This window comes from Leptodactylus fuscus, chromosome 8 (assembly GCF_031893055.1).
Source record: "Leptodactylus fuscus isolate aLepFus1 chromosome 8, aLepFus1.hap2, whole genome shotgun sequence".
NCBI classification, from domain to species: Eukaryota; Metazoa; Chordata; class Amphibia; order Anura; family Leptodactylidae; genus Leptodactylus; species Leptodactylus fuscus.
The window spans coordinates 10,640,644-10,657,000 of record NC_134272.1 but is presented as its reverse complement, the minus strand read 5'-3'; the positions used below and the strand labels follow the sequence as shown (position 1 = coordinate 10,657,000).

General features: G+C 45.3%; 1 protein-coding gene across 1 annotated transcript in view; it reads right to left on the bottom strand.

Annotated features, from left to right (window-relative positions):
• The window catches only part of CORO7 (coronin 7), an 83,152-nt gene that overhangs the window by 9,854 nt on the left and 56,941 nt on the right, over positions 1 to 16,357 (bottom strand). The window contains exons 10-17 of the mRNA XM_075284081.1: positions 7,871 to 7,925; positions 6,898 to 6,955; positions 6,668 to 6,813; positions 5,267 to 5,365; positions 4,673 to 4,783; positions 3,710 to 3,806; positions 2,418 to 2,593; positions 340 to 445 (exon numbers count right to left, since the gene is read on the bottom strand). Coding sequence (XP_075140182.1) covers positions 340 to 445; positions 2,418 to 2,593; positions 3,710 to 3,806; positions 4,673 to 4,783; positions 5,267 to 5,365; positions 6,668 to 6,813; positions 6,898 to 6,955; positions 7,871 to 7,925 — 848 coding nt within the window. The remainder of the gene's footprint in view (positions 1 to 339; positions 446 to 2,417; positions 2,594 to 3,709; positions 3,807 to 4,672; positions 4,784 to 5,266; positions 5,366 to 6,667; positions 6,814 to 6,897; positions 6,956 to 7,870; positions 7,926 to 16,357) is intronic.

The window sequence follows — 16,357 nt, the reverse complement described above, 5'->3', positions numbered from 1 at the left end:
CGATCACAATTCCTATACATTACATGGACTGAGACTTCCCTTCAATGGTGAGAACTTCTAGCAACATCTGCTGCAGCCATAATGAGGCTATTAGTAGCAGGGAACCTGATAGGCCGCCATCTATGAACTGCCCAGCAGGACCCTACTAATATTTCAAATTTCCTTGACCCTTTAATCGCCCCTATTACATCTTTATGCCCCCAAATTTAACAAGGTGACTTTTTACATCTCTTAACTTCTCCTGATTTTAGAAATCACATCTAAATCAAGAATATTGTCCATCAAAGGTCAACAGGTCCTTGAGAACAGCACAACCGTACAGATATAGTATTGTCCTACCAGTGACCAGCCTATGAGGGTTGAACGGGTCCCAAGTGAGATCTGTGACAGGAACCGAGTTCTGGACAGTGGGCAGAGTGTCTGGGAGACGCCCGGGCTGAGACAGCTGTAAGAGACATAGAATACAGGCAGCGTTATACATAGATGGCGGACACAATGCTATGATTGCAGGTTACGCTCCCCTCTGTATATACTCTGTCATTACTCTCTACATTCCGCCACTAAGTTTCAGGGTTCTCAGACGACAGTGACAGTGCGGGACGTCAATGCCCCCGTGGCAGGAAAAGCAGTCAACAGGTCCAATATATAAGAACTACTAAGCAATGCTTTACCTGCTGCTATGCCAAGCTTCTCTACAGGAAATGACCACCCTGAACATTTTGTTTTATTGCTCAAAATAGGCCCAAAATATGGGGCGAATAATTCATTTATAGCAGTCAGAGCTATCTTCTGCAAATCCCCAACATAGACATTAAGCAGTAAATGATAAAGTTTGTCCTGCTGCAGCCACCACTAGGGGGAGCTCAGGAGCTTACTACATTGAACTGCATACTAGCACAATGCAGGTAGTCCTCGACTTACGACGTTGATCCGTTCTTACGCGGCGTCGTAAACCGAATTTCGACGTAAGTCGGAAACATAACATACGACGCTGCGTAGGAACGGATCAATGTGATTTAGTGTGCAGCGGCTCGGAACCGAGGAAGACTGTACCATATACAGTACAATACAGTACAGTCTTCCTCGGTTCCGAGCCGCTGCACACTAAATCACGTACTGTACAGGGAGAGCTGGCAGCTTGCGTTTTACTTTTTCTCATAGGAATGCATTGGCCAGCGTTGATTGGCCAGTGTACAGCATTCAGCCAATCAACGCTGGCCAGGAGGAGGAGTCTAATATCGGACAACAATGGAGACTGCTGTGGTCCGATCTTAGACTCCGCCTCCTCACAGAACCAGTGTTGATTGGCCGAATGCTGTACACTGGCCAATCAACGAGACCGTCGTAACCCGAGGACTACCTGTATGCAATAAGCTCTGGAGCTCCCCCTGGTGGTAGGTGCAGAAAACCTGCATTTTATCATTCAACTCTGCAGAGTTCCCAATACTATAAAGATATATTAAGTAATCGGTCAGGACAGAACATTGAACCATATGAAGGCGGAGATTCACTTTAAAAGGAGAAATAAAAGGAGGGGTTTCCTGGAAATGAAACCATTTTTCAGGGCTCAATGTTCTATTGGCCATGACAAGCAAACAATCAATAATGGGGAGTGTTGTCCTGTTCCAAGGTCCATTATAGACATCGCACAGACTCCTATGAGTCAACTGGGATATTCAAACACACGTGTGCTGCCCCCTATCTTGGATCTGTTACACGGTACATGGACCCAATAAATCATGTATGAATACGGCATGAAGAAACGTCTATCATGTTCCCTCAGGTTTTGCATAGCAAATATTAGACATATAAATAGGGCTGCCATTAGTTATGGGTGTGAGGTTGTGAGGAATGCAGATGGACTGATTCCCAAAAATACTCACCAGTGCTAATGAGATTAGAAATACCTATTCCTAAAGATGTCCTTACATGGAGCGATCTACCCCCCTGACCCTCACCAGACGGGTTGTGAGATCTCTGAACATTCCTTCTTTATTGTATAAGGATTGGGCTATCACCCCTGAAGACGTGTGGGTGCCTACAGTGAATGCCCCATTATGTACTGATAATTTGTTTATAGACAATAGAATTTCTTACTTATTTTTATATAGAACTCAACATTCCCTGCACTGACAGAATTATAGGAAAGAATTAAAATCAGAAAATTTGTATAAATTCATAGACATATTGCATTATAGCTTGTAGATTACAAATTACAAATCTGTATGCACTGAGCTCCCCCTAGTGGTGACTACAGGCAACCCGAATTTTCTCATATATCTTATGCGTATATGCATGGGATGACTCAGTATATAATTTTAGTATTATGTAAATGAAATGGGTGCCAGTTCAGGAAAAGATTTAAAAAAATAGGGTATGTATGATGAAGCCTTGCCTCATTAATTCTATCCACTTACCTCCAGCACAGCCACTTGACCCCCAGCAACGGCCAGAGGGACCGCCATTCGCTGGTGATTCACGCAGAACCCATGGCTCTCTCCTGGCGTGCTCTGGCTCACACCTCTCAGGTTAGTAATGTGATTGTCACGGTGGAGCACAACACCCTGAGTATGACGGAATCGAGAGCTGGGACCTGTAGAGATCAGACAATGAGTCAGTGAAGCTGACATAGATTTAGCCCAGACATTACACTCAATAAGCAGCAGTAGGGATGTGTAGTAGCCATTATCAGGGCATGGCATCCTTCCCTTTCCTGCCACCCATCAGCCTGGGTCCTCTATGCCAGGCATCCTGCCCTGGGGATTCACTGTGACCATACTGCCTTAAAAGGAGCTAAATTTATTTATATCCTATCCTCAGAATAGGTCATCAACATCAGATTGGCAAGATCCGATACCCAGCACCCTCACCGATCAGCTATTCTCAGCAGCTGATATACAGAAAATGGAGCAGGAAGCAGACAGTGCTGTTTTCTGTGTGGTGGCTGAACTGAGTCACTGCAGCTTAGATCCTATTCAAGTGAAATGGAGCTGAACTGCAATACCCGCTCTGGCCACTAAACACAGAACAGCGCTGTCTGATTCCTGCTCCATTGTCTGTGTATGAACTGCAGAGAGCTGCTGATCTGTGGGGGTTCCCAGTGTAGGACTCTCACCAATATGATATTGATGACAAATTTTAGCCTGGAAAAGCCTTTTAATGGTTAACAGCGAAGGGCACATCATTTCTCCCCGATTTCATCTGATCTTCCAATGCCAAATCCATATATGACCCGGTAGGTCCACTCCGCTGAAACAAAAGGGGAACCCTCCACTGAGTAACATATACATGTTAAAAGCCCTCAGCAGCAATACCATTCACCTCCCATAGATAAGAGGGGTGCTGTCTATGGACACAAAGCAGACACTCTTTTTGTAATCTCATACAATCCCTTTAATGGCAGGCGCGGTCTCTTTAAGGCTGTGTTGATAAGCTCTCTTTATTGCTAAATGTGTTCAATCTCTACCCAACCCGCTGCAAACTCTGGCAGGTTGGCTTTCCCTTAGAGGCCTGGATTGGGGAGTTATCCAAAAATAGTTACAGAGGATTGGGTAAGTGGGCTAATTCTCTATTGTTTGATCATCCTGACACTTGGACAAGTCGTGTTAGCAGCTCCTGAGATAGCAGCACAGCACCAGCCGTCACACTTTACTGCCTCTCAGGAGGAAAACCGGCCTTCATCCTCCACAGCTGAGTGAGCAAGACTTACCCAGAATGCTCTGCAAGGAGCGCTGGCTGGTGCTGGACACAATCCCACTGGAGGGGGAGGTGACGGAGCTGGAGGGCGAAGACAAGACACTGGCATCCTAGGATATAGAAGAAGCAACCACAAGATGATTGTGTACTGCAAAAACAGGTCTGAAGACTATAGAACAATAGATAATAGAGATAAATTCATGGCTAAGAAAGTGATAAGATATAGGAATGAGAGATAGTTAAGAACGATAGATAGATAGATAGATAGATAGATAGATAGATAGATAGATAGATAGATAGATAGGAGATAGATAGATAGATAGATCGGAGATAGATAGATAGATAGGAGATAGATAGATAGATAGATAGATAGATAGATAGATAGATAGGAGATAGATAGATAGATAGATAGATAGATAGATAGATAGATAGATAGATCGGAGATAGATAGATAGATAGATAGATCGGAGATAGATAGATAGATAGATAGATAGATAGATAGATAGATAGATCGGAGATAGATAGATAGATAGGAGATAGATAGATAGATAGATAGATAGGAGATAGATAGATAGATCGGAGATAGATAGATAGATAGGAGATAGATAGATAGATAGATAGATAGATAGATAGATAGGAGATAGATAGATAGATAGATAGATAGATAGATAGATAGATCGGAGATAGATAGATAGATAGATAGATAGATAGATAGATCGGAGATAGATAGATAGATAGATAGATAGATAGATAGATAGATCGGAGATAGATAGATAGATAGATAGATAGATAGATAGATAGATAGATAGGAGATAGATAGATAGATAGCTAGATCGGAGATAGATAGAGATAGGAGATAGATAGATAGATAGATAGATAGATAGATAGATAGATAGGAGATAGATAGATAGATAGATAGATAGATAGATAGATAGATAGATAGATAGATAGATAGATAGATAGATGTAATACTCACACTTGGCTCAGGTGATGCAATGTTCTGTTCTGGGTGATTGGTCACTTTCTCTTTGCTTGATAGACAAGTAGGAGGGGCTTTTCTTGCTGGATTTAGTGAGACCTTTCCTACCTGAGAGCAGTCATTACACAATTATAGTTATAGATACAGACAGTGGAGGATATGGACTACGACAATTATACCTGACCTAGGTAATCTCTACAGTAAACCGAGCAGTAATATTCTACCTTGGACAACAGTTTTCTGGTGCACAAGGTATAAAAAGTCGTATTTTTTGTGCAAAATGTGATTAGTATTCTTTAAATCTGTGCCACTTTCTCCACTTTTCCGAAAAGGGGGTGTAACAAAGGTACGTAAATTTACTATGATTTATGGCAGAGATCTGGTACACACATGTTCCCCAGGCAGACTCTGCGCCTTGTTCTATATGTGGCACATCCTCCGCTGGCTCTGAAGACTGGCGTAACTTACCACAATGGATTACAAATGTATAAGAGAGTGAGAGATTGTTTCCATCTTAGATCTCGGCCCTTCAGGGCCACTAACCAGTAACTGTCAGTACTAATATTGGGGACACATAGAGGGGTCACCTACCTGCTTGTTCTCCCCTGTCCACCAGCTCTGAGATGACAGCGCCGCCGTGCACCCCGCAGTATCTGGAAACAGGTCACTCGGAAACTCCTGTGCTGCTTGCTGGTGAGAGACAGAAATCACAGGTTGTGTGTCCATTAAAATGGAGAAAAAAACTAAAATATGTTCGACGATGTTTATCTCCCCATTGACATGGTGAAGGTGTGTGTGCAATGCGTTCCAATGGAGCAGGGGGCATAACTGGAGGCCAGACACCTCCAATACTAACAGTGAATATACACCTTTAGTTTGGCAGACAGCTATTCCTCCTGACACCTATACACATGCACACTGGGCTCAGGCAGGGCAGACATCTCTGGTGGCTTCTGTCTCTATCAAATAACTCATCGGCCATGCAGAAATCTACGTTGGGGCACGGACTTGAAAACTGTATGTGCTTGTCACATCCCAAAAAAGGGGCGAGGTCAGCACATTTTGCGCCCATGGACTGTGGACTCTTCCGAGAAAAACAAGCACAGCACCACACAATGTATAGTGGTTGTGCATGATATTGCAGCGTAGCCCTTTCATTTTAATGGGACTGAGCCGCTGCTGCACCATGTGTCAATGATTGTGACATCACATGGACTCAGGGAGCGCAGCTGATCTGTGGGAGTCCCAGGTGTTGTACCCCTGCTGATCTTTAATTGATGTCCTAATCCAAGGACAGGTCATCAATTAACAAAGCCCAGACAACCCCTTTAAGCTGGCCCATACATATTGGTAATAAATCAATGTCTTCTGCCTAGAAAAACAAGGATGGGTCTTGTAGGGTTTTCATTCCTTGTGAGATAAGCGGCGCTAGAGTTGTCTGACAACTTATCCCCTTCTCCCAATGCTACAGACCTGCACACCTGGCTGGTCGGAGCATGCTTATTTATAGGGGGAGCTGAAGGGGGCGGCTAGCTTAGCAAAATGACACTTTATAGATCTTGCAGAACATTCCGTCCACCCCAAAAAAGGAAATTTTCTGCCAACAAGTGAGGAGATGCTGACCATCTGCACAGGAAGGCCATGACTGTAATTCCATGTGAATCACTACAATTATATAACTACCCCGTGACTCGTGCCATGCGATTCCTGCCGCAAGACGCTCACATTAGTGGAAACTTGTGCAGTCACACTCCAATGGAAATCAATGGAACCATGACCTATGTGTGAGATTTCTACCACAAATCTAGTGCGCGGGTTTCCGAGGGCTAATTCTGGACCACACAGTGATATCAGCCTAAGGATTAGGTGACGTAACCCACGTCAGCCAGAAACCAGATGTCTGATACTGTTACCTCCCATGTGCACATACAGGCCAGGCCGTGGAAAGCGCCAGAGAATCTATAGCAGCGCCTGCAGCAGATAACCCCGTACCTTGCGTGGGACTATATAACTGATAGGAATGATGAATTTGTCCGTCAGCTGGAGGAGACGTAGGACCTCGGAGCCCATGACATCAAGGCACAGCTTGGGGGCCAAAGCCAGGCCGCGGGATTGCTGCTCTGTGACGCACTGTGACACTACCAGAGGCAGAGAGGTGACTTATATTAGGGAACTGTACACACAGCACTGACGTTATAAAATAGAAAGGAGACATTTCTTACGCTGTGTGAGAGAGTGGGGTTCTGTTCCGACCTCCATACAGTACACCGTGCATTCACCCTGCAAATACAATTCACAAATACTTGCAATATATGAAAGGGTTAAACAATATGTGCAAAAAGTTTATTATACGTTGTCAGGACCCCTCATTATTAGGACCGCTATAAAAAATTGCTCTGGAGGACCAGATATGTCCATAGACCGTTGAATGATTTCAATGTAAAGTGTGTAATACTTCTTTTCTCCTGTGGGGGTGCTGCAGTGGAATTGAACACCTGCTGGCTGGTTCTCCTACAGATTACAGCTGATCACTTAGGGTCATGTGATCAACTTAAATGGGTAATCTATGCAACAAAATTGGATTACTGATAATGGACAACCCCTTAAAGGGGCATAAAATCCTTGAAATGGATGCTAAACGAAGACATATAATAAATCAGTCCTCTCTATCAATTTCTAAATCATATACAAGAAATCTGCACCGCTGGATTGACTCAGGGGGTGTGGCTTAGCTCAAGGGGAGGGGCATAATAATATTTTGTGTAGGGCAGACAGGGGGAGAGGATCCTGCTGCAGCCATTTGTTATCAGCCAGTGAGAGTGAAGACTTGGCCAAGCTCCTGAGGCACGCAGAGAACATTTCTTCATATATTTCTCAATTTTAACTGGAATTTGGAATAAAAAAGGCTCTACAGGAAGGAGGAAATAAACGGAGCAAATGTCAATTTTTTTTGTGCCCTTTAAAGGGGTATTCACATCTTAAAAATTGGGCGTTTCATGGCTTTTCCAGTCTCCTGAGCAATAAATCTGCCACATAATTTCGGTCAGGGAATGTGTATCATGGCAGAAGTCAAATCCATGTACCCTTATTGTATCTGGAAGCTAATATATTGGTGTCATAAGAGAACACAAAACAGATTCAGGCGTCTTATCAGTCCACATTTATTTGCCATTTTGGGTGAGGCGGCCATTTTACCTGTGCGGCCAGAATAAGGAGGCCGGTGTCGACATCGTAGAGAGGGATGAGGAGTCTGTAGGAATAAAGGGGAGTTGGTTAATAGTTGTGAACCCCCACCGGACCTTAGTCCTGCGTGTGACGCCCCCTCCTTTACCCCACGTTCTGCCGCCCCCTCCTCTACCCCATAGTGCAATTATAGGAAGACGAAACATGATATACCTTGTGGAGAGGATGGAAAAGTCCCGCATTTCATCACCAGATGTTATTAACTATGACCAGGCCTCGCACTTACACGAATCCTACACCAGGGGGCAGAGGCGACACATCTGACTAGGACTATACGACTCCGCGCCAGTAATAATAGTTATGTATGGCTTGAATGGTTCTGGGTGTCATGTTGGCTCGTGGACACATCATTTTGGATGAGGGAGTTACACACTCCCTACACGCAGCATCCTGCGAACGTTCCACGGATACAACAAAACCTCCGCAGTCAGGGGTGAACATCGCCCAGATCTCATTTAATGGATAGAAAGCAGGCCTCAGAAATGTTATCAGTATTCCTAGGAATTATGAGAGAAGTAGCGGCGGTCACAGGGCGGCCTCCTCGAGGAGCGCATTATTATCTCTTAGACTTGGCAGGCCCAGCGATGAGTGGGGTCTAATATAGGAGGAGGAGAGCGCAGGGGCGGCCAAAAGAGGCGTCACCGCACTCAGCGACCAATTAGATGTCAGTTTGTAATCTCCGCAGGGGAAATTCGGAAATGGAATGTGGTTGTTATAGGCGACTGCTAAACTGTATTGTACATGTACTGTATATACATAAGCACTTTTTTGTTTCGTGCGGAAAACACATGGACCCCATTATAGTCTATGGGGTCCGTGAGGTTTCTTAGCTAACCGCTTTGTAATGCGTATAGGTTTCCGTTCAGGGAATCCCCAACCGGACTCCCCAAATGGAATACTGAATGCAGATGCGAACTGGACCTAAGCAGAATAAAAAAAAGCATGCTACAGTACTAACAAATTGGATGAGAAGTGAAGGGATTCCTGGATAAAGATTACTAATCCTTAGGCCAAGTCATTATGATCAGATATTTGGGGGTCCGGACTCCTGGCACCCCCAGCAAGCAGCTGTTTGAAGAGGCAATGGCCTCTTCATTGCTTACTAAGCACAGTGCCATACATTGTGTAGTGGCTGTGCTTGGTATTGCAGCTCAGCCCCATTCATTGAATGGGACTGAACTGGAAACAGGCCATGGATATGGACAACCCATGGTTTGTAAAGTGGAAGTGACGCTTAACCAAGAGCAAATACAACTTCCAACAGCTGCCACACCCCCAGCGTAAGGACAGGTCACCCATATTTATGTCCTGAAAAACCTCACAAGGCTGACACCACACGTTGCGTGGAAAAGCTGTGTTTGTGGTTCGCATTTCCCAATAGGTGCCACTCCACTGATTCTAAAGCAGTTGGGCTTTTGTCTCTAGCCCCCACCATTCCTGAGCTATGCATCACCAAACATGCAAATTAGTCTTTCTACTGCCAGGTGGGCGGTCCTAGTCAGGAGCAGATCGTCTATGACCGCCCACCTGACAGTATAAAGCCCAATTAGAATACTAAGTACATGGATTGCTCGGGAACGGTGGGGACTAGAGAAGAAATTCCAACTACGCTGGAATCAGTGGCGAACAGAGAAGAGCTTATTAAACAATAGAAAGAGTTGGAGTAGGTGGAGGCAGTGAAGTTTCCTTTAATGGAGTATTCCTACAAACACACTGTGGAAATACCCCAATACAGACCCTGACCATTATTTTACAGAAATACGCATTCAATTGCAGCTTTATGACTAGGTCCAAGGCAGCAAGTGCAAATATATCATGTTATTTCAGGTCATGCAGAGTAGGAATCATATCCTAGGAGCGAGGTCAATGAGTCCAGAGGGGATGCAGGGACGGAGGACTCTGCTGGGGTCTCACAGACGGCACGGTCCCTCGGAGGGGATCCTCGGTTTTCCTCCCTGCAGCAGTGAAGAGGTTAGCCGTTTCCTGCTGGGCCTCTTCTCCATCCGAACATCACCCCACACAGACCTCTCTCACACTTACCCTCTCTCCCAGATCCCCATCCTCTACCTCTGCTCTAATCACCTCCCTCCTTCTCCTTTCTTCTGCGCCCCCCAGGGCTGGGAAATCTTCCCTTAGAAAAAACCAGGCCCGTGGGAAGTCAGTCCTACCACTCACCCACGTTACGTAAATGCGCCGGCAACTGAAATGATTAAAAATCTTCCCCATCAGGAAATCCCTTAACACTTTAAACCAGTTTCTCTCAGAGAGAGGAACGTGCAATAAAAAGGAGCAATTTATTCCAAAAGAAAAAAAAATTCTGAACGAAATTCCCTAGCGCTGATGTGCGTCCATTTATCCGGATCTGTTATACGTGTGGAGTCGCGCGGATTAAGTGGGCGATAAACAAATACCACGTAAATTCAACAAATAAAGCCGCTCGCACAGAAAACGTATGGCACTGTGACTGGTCGCGGTTAGCAGTATTTTTGAGGCCTAGCGGCTGTATAGCGCTTTTTATGTTTACATTTGCGTCGAAGTGAATGACCGCGACAAGATGGGTCTGTGAATGAGAAGCTACGCTGAGGCAGTCGGCCATTTTTTAAGTGACCCCTTTTGGTCCTCGAAGGAATTCTCTCACACATCTCGCTTTCTCTCCTGTCAAACATTTAAGGAGAGATTTATCTCTGGAAATATCTCATGTATAGAGGGGGGCGTGAGAGAGAGGAGGAAAAGGAACAAGAACATGGATGTCCCAGCGAAGATCGCAGACGAAACCACGTGAGAGGGATGAAAACTAACTGTGAGAAGAGGAGACCGACAGAAATAAAACGAGACACGGGACCAAAGAAAACAAGATGGCCGCCTCTCCTTGTTTTGTCTCTGTTTTATGCGCAGGTTTTCCCACAGAAATGACTGAGGGTTGTTTTCTTTATACTATGCTATATAATATCCTGTACACATATATAGGTATGTATTATATATATATACGTGCATAAAGTCACATTTACTAGCGGTCACCTGTCCATCGGGGGACCTGAACACCGAATAGGAGGACTATTAAAACAGCGATCGACGGACGCCATCAACTATAATGAGGTCTGTCAGGCCTGACTCCAACGTAGATGTGACTGCAGCCTTGGGCTGCATTTATGCTGCTGTTCGCCACCTCCATCATGGCTTCCACGAGTATTTTCAACACTGTGTTTAAATGGGACCTTTCACAGGCTCATAGATGTGCGGTAATATATGCCGCTATAAGGTTGAACTCAGTCAGCTTTGCCGGGTATGTCGTCATTGGGCTGTTAGTCACGACCCCACTGACAGGACTCTTCCATAGTCTTCTACTGTCAGAGGGACGTTCCTCACAATCCAATCTGTTAGAGCTCGTTCACACGGGGGGCGGGCGGATTTTGACCATATTTTGACTCGTGGAGCCAAGTCAAAATATGGTCAAAACCCGCCTGCCACGATGTCGCGGTCGCGGCTTCCCCCACACCGGAGTCAGCTAAAATAAATGGGCCGACGCCAGATGTTGCGGCTGCCAGGCGGAAGCCACGGCTCAGTGAGCCACGGAATCCGCCTGAAGAAAGGGCAGGTCTCCATAGACCACCATTGTAAAGGAGCGGATTATGACGTGGATTTCGCTCTCAAAATTCGCCCCTTTGGCCCCGTGTGAACTAGCCCTTAGGCTGTTAGGCCCGCCCTTGATAGCGTGCAGGGATATCAGTACCAAAATTTACTGAAACCAATATCTCCGGGACCCAGGCGCATACGGTTAAATCTGACTGAATTTAGCGCACGGTCAGCTTTCTACCACTCCGAGCACATGAAAGGTCCCCTTTAACCCTTTATGCCCCTATGGTCTTCCAAGCTACTTTATCACTATTAAAGGCAAAAATTGCAGAGCATGCAGAACTATTCTTGCCGTCAACATGATGGGAACTATAGCAAAATCCCAATACAAGTCAACGGGCACGTCTGGAAAGTTTGGATCTGTTGCTGGCAGATTCGGTATGGTGTCACGGCCTCTGTTATGAATGAAAGCTATGACGCCACTGCCTATGTTTTACCAATTTTGCACCTTTCATAAAACTTTCTGGATTCACACTTGCGTTTGAGTCTCCATCATAGAATCCACCTAAAATCCTGCAAGGAGGACTCTTCTCTCCGCCCGACGGACCCCATTACAGTCTAACACCGCTTTTTAAGCAGACAGGGTCTCAATGCAGACCCGAAAGATGGAAACCTGAATGCTAGTGCGAACATAACGTGTTATCATTGAGGGGTGTAGAAATGGGACAAAATAAGAAAACAAAACAAAACATACTAATCCCTAAAAAAAACAGTAGCCATAACCCCAGGCCAGATCTTGTTGATGTTTAATGGAGTGTGTCAGGGATCAGCAGCTATCAAATGTGACAGAACAGTCAATGGATGCTCTAACGGTAGTGTGAACATAGCCCTATACGTAATATCTCTATGACGGCCATAGGGACAACCCTGAAGATTTCTACGGATGTTTACGGATAGTCCAGCCTGGAATTTACACAGACAAACGAGCCGTCACTTGGGTGACATGTCTGGAGTGATGGCGTCTCATCCTACACGCTGGGAAAATATACTGAGACGTCTTCACACATAAAGGCTGACCTATAAAGTTGTCTGTAGCAACCGATCCAATGTTGGCTATGTTTTTTCACCGTATGGTAGAATATGACAGAAGAACTGCTTGCTAAGGGTAGCTACCCCAATCTGTGGCTGCAGCGGTCTTCATCCAAGTGTCCTCTATGTAAGAGGACGGTCTCCCCTCCATATAGGTCACACACAGCGGCTCACTTGTCTCTCTATAAATTCCAGGCCTGACTATCAGCAAACATCCATCCTAACATATAACTTTATGGCTGCACACTTAGGGCTCCCAGATGTCTCAGGTTCCCCTTTTCCCAAAAAATCCCAGACATAAACTTGTGACCTCCCTATCATTCACAAGCCTACGGTACGATAATAACATGGCGGGAGCAGGTTGTTGTGATTTATTGTACGTGATAGGAAAACGTGAAGGGAAGTAGAACCAGATTATACAGGTTAATAGTAATAAAAAGTGTTATTTATATAGTGGCGACATATTCCGCAGCACTTTACACATCGTAGGGTTCATGTACTGACAAAGTGAGACATTACAGAGGGATAAACCCATTCACATAATAGGGGCGCGGGCCCTGATCACAAGAGCTTACAATCTATGAGGTCATGAGCATTTGCCACTAAAATAGATAAAATCATAAGGAAATATAGATCATTGACAAAGTCGACAGCTCCCGTGATAGGGGTACAGGAGGGCACCAAAACCTGCTAGAATTTAGGTTGCTGACCACTGTGTTCTCCTGTATAGGACACGCAGATCTACAAGATCGCCAATCAATATGGCCACCCTTAGGGCACGCTTATGACATAGTTGGAATGATCCACCCTGGGATTCACAGCAGAAATCCAGGACTATCCCTTGAATTTCTGCTCCGGATTTGCAGTTTGACATGCTGCGGATCCACATGCAGATTTAACCCTATTCAATGGGGTTATGGCGCATGTGCTTTAGAATCACTGCAAGTTTGGGGGTTTTTGCAACATGACTATATGAACAGCAACTTGGATTCCTACTGGAACCTGGTACTGGAAAGCCTTACAGGAACCACCCAACTTTCCCTGAGTTGTGAACAGCAACAGGTATACTGATTAACACAGCAGAACTGCAACCCTAGATAGAAATGCTGCTTAGAAGTTTAGGAAAGCTGGGTAAATCTCCTATCATAATGGCTGACACCCAGCTTTTCTGGAAACTTCCCTGATGATTAGCCCGGCTGCTCGTCATTGGACAGAAAGGCCAACAGGAGGCGCTGAATGGCAGTGTGAACGTGGCCCAAGTCTCAATGATCCAGATTCGGCCTCTAATAATGAACACCTTGACGTCTGACCTATAAGTCTGTATATACAATGATAAATGTCAGTTTAGTCTACCTTCTCTGTACAGAGGACTTCACATGACACCAGTGTTATGTCTGACTCCCAGTAATGTGGAACTATAACTGGATTCAGAGGGGAACACCATGAGGGCCCCGCAACAAAACTCAATATGGGGGGGCTCCATATTGGACAAGCAAATAAAAAAGTTCTACAGGGCATTTGGTTGTGGTTTCCTACCCCGTCCCCACTTCCCTTTATTGTATCTTATCAAACTCACATAATTTACTTCCCTGTCCCTAGTGAGGACACATGGAGTCGAGTATGCATGTGTATGGGGGATCAGGAGGGAGTGGTTGACCGACGGATCTATAACATGTACAGCCACATATAATGGTAGATGAGTTCGAACTGCCTTAATTTTTCAGAAGCCGCCATCTTGTAATGTTACCCCACCACTAACCCACCCCTATAAGTGGGAGGAGGCCGGTATACAGGGAATAAGCCTTTGTATATAGGACACAAGTAACTTTTTACTTATTAACTTATTTTCGTGACCATCCCAGCGTAAGATTCTGCTCTGCGTTCTTTGGTCTATAGAAATCTGTCAGCTTTGTATTTGTTCTTCATACGTGACAGAAGTGTTAAGATCTTTTATCTGTACATGTCAGATAATTTTCTGCTTCCTTTGTGATGAGCCATAGTCCCCCCCCACCTACACACACCTGTTGTATGTGTCAGCACATTGACATACACGTGTTCCACCTGCTGTCCCCGGCGCACAGAACAGGTCTTGCCGGTCCAGAAATGTCACTTAGATACTTAGCAAGAATCGGCATGCACCTGACGAAATTCATTTAATTTCTGCTGAAGTAGAACAAGGCGCTCTATAATTAGGATGAAGACATTTAGGATCTGACCTATATCCCCCAGGTTCAGGAGTGCCTTAGTATCAGCACCATAGGGCAATATTGTCACCAAGCAGCACTGGGGTCCAACAAGGGGCAACATCTGCATGGAGTCTGTATGTTGTTTTTTCATTTGCATTGGTTTCCTCTGGGTTAATTTGGAAATTAGCTCCTATAGGGACCAATGTGGCCAGGGATATACACAAGGAAGGGTTACACGATTCAAAATTGCCCCGTTGCAGTGTCCCCTTTGCCAATGTCACGCTACTGCTCCAATGGGAAGTTCATATCTGCAGCAGGAGGGCAGCGACAGCGGCAACCAGGAAGGTGCTTTACTGATCCTCCTCTACTCCCTTTCCTTGATGTCCCAAACAGGTGATGAACAGGAATGCTAACGTAGCGCTGCACTGGGGGCACAGAGACAGGTTACCTGCCATGCCAGTAAGGGCGGAGGCAAGTGGAACTGTTTCTGTGCCCCTAGTGCAGCGCCACCTTAGCATTCCTGTTCATCTCCTGGCTGGGACATCAAGAAGAGGAAGCAGAGGAGGATCAATGCAGCACCATTCCTCCTCTACCTCCCCTTCCTGATGTTCCAGCTCGGTCATTGATCACTAATGTGGTGCTGCAGCTCAGGAATAAGGTTACCTGTTGTACCACCAAGCCCTGCCCCTTTAAGTGGGTGAAGATCATTTCCGTACAGCTCTGTGGAATACGTTGGCGCTATCTATCAAGGCAAGGGTGGGCATCAACAAACTTTACCAACATAAGTCACACTTCATATATGTCAATGGATACAGTTGTCTATATACTGATTGTAAAGTTTATCAAAAGCCAATAGAAAGACATTCCAGGGACAGTGACCTCACCTATGAGGAGTGATAGGATTATAAATCCTGATGTTCGTCGGGTCATTCATCTCCTATGTCATTTATATGAGCAGATTTAGTGTCAGGTAGCTGCCACCGAATAAAATCATTAACTTCTAAAGTGTATGTACATGACAGCCATGTTGACAGCCCTAACACCCACAGATATTGGCAGTCACCTAATGCGGTGCTGCTCCAAACACACGCCGTCCACTCATTGAGGTCACGGCTCAGCATTCAGATAATCCGCAGATTTAGAGGTTACAGACAGTAGAAGGGCCTCACCCTCGGGCTCACCCACTTTTATTGGCTTATACATCATAAATCTGTGAGACGTAACTGAGGAACTGCTGCAGTAAAGCTTGTCGGCCTCCGCCCCGGCCCGAATCCTCAACCAACCAGTCCTAGAAGCCTCGTCACTGTCATGTCACATCAGTCATTACTGCACATACTAATCGGATCACTGCTGAGTGTATAGGAGTCTATTCACACGGCGCAGTCAGGGTGCGGAAAAGCGCCTCGGTCTAGGATGTGTCTGGCATTGCAGTGTAACAAAACGTCCCAAAAACTTCTCTGCAGTGCCAAGATCTACCCCGGGCAGATGTCAGACCTTCTTAATATGGCCCCCTTTAATGCCCGTACTATTATTATTATTGTTTATTTATATAGCGCCATTAATTCCATAGTGCTTTACATTATTATATTAA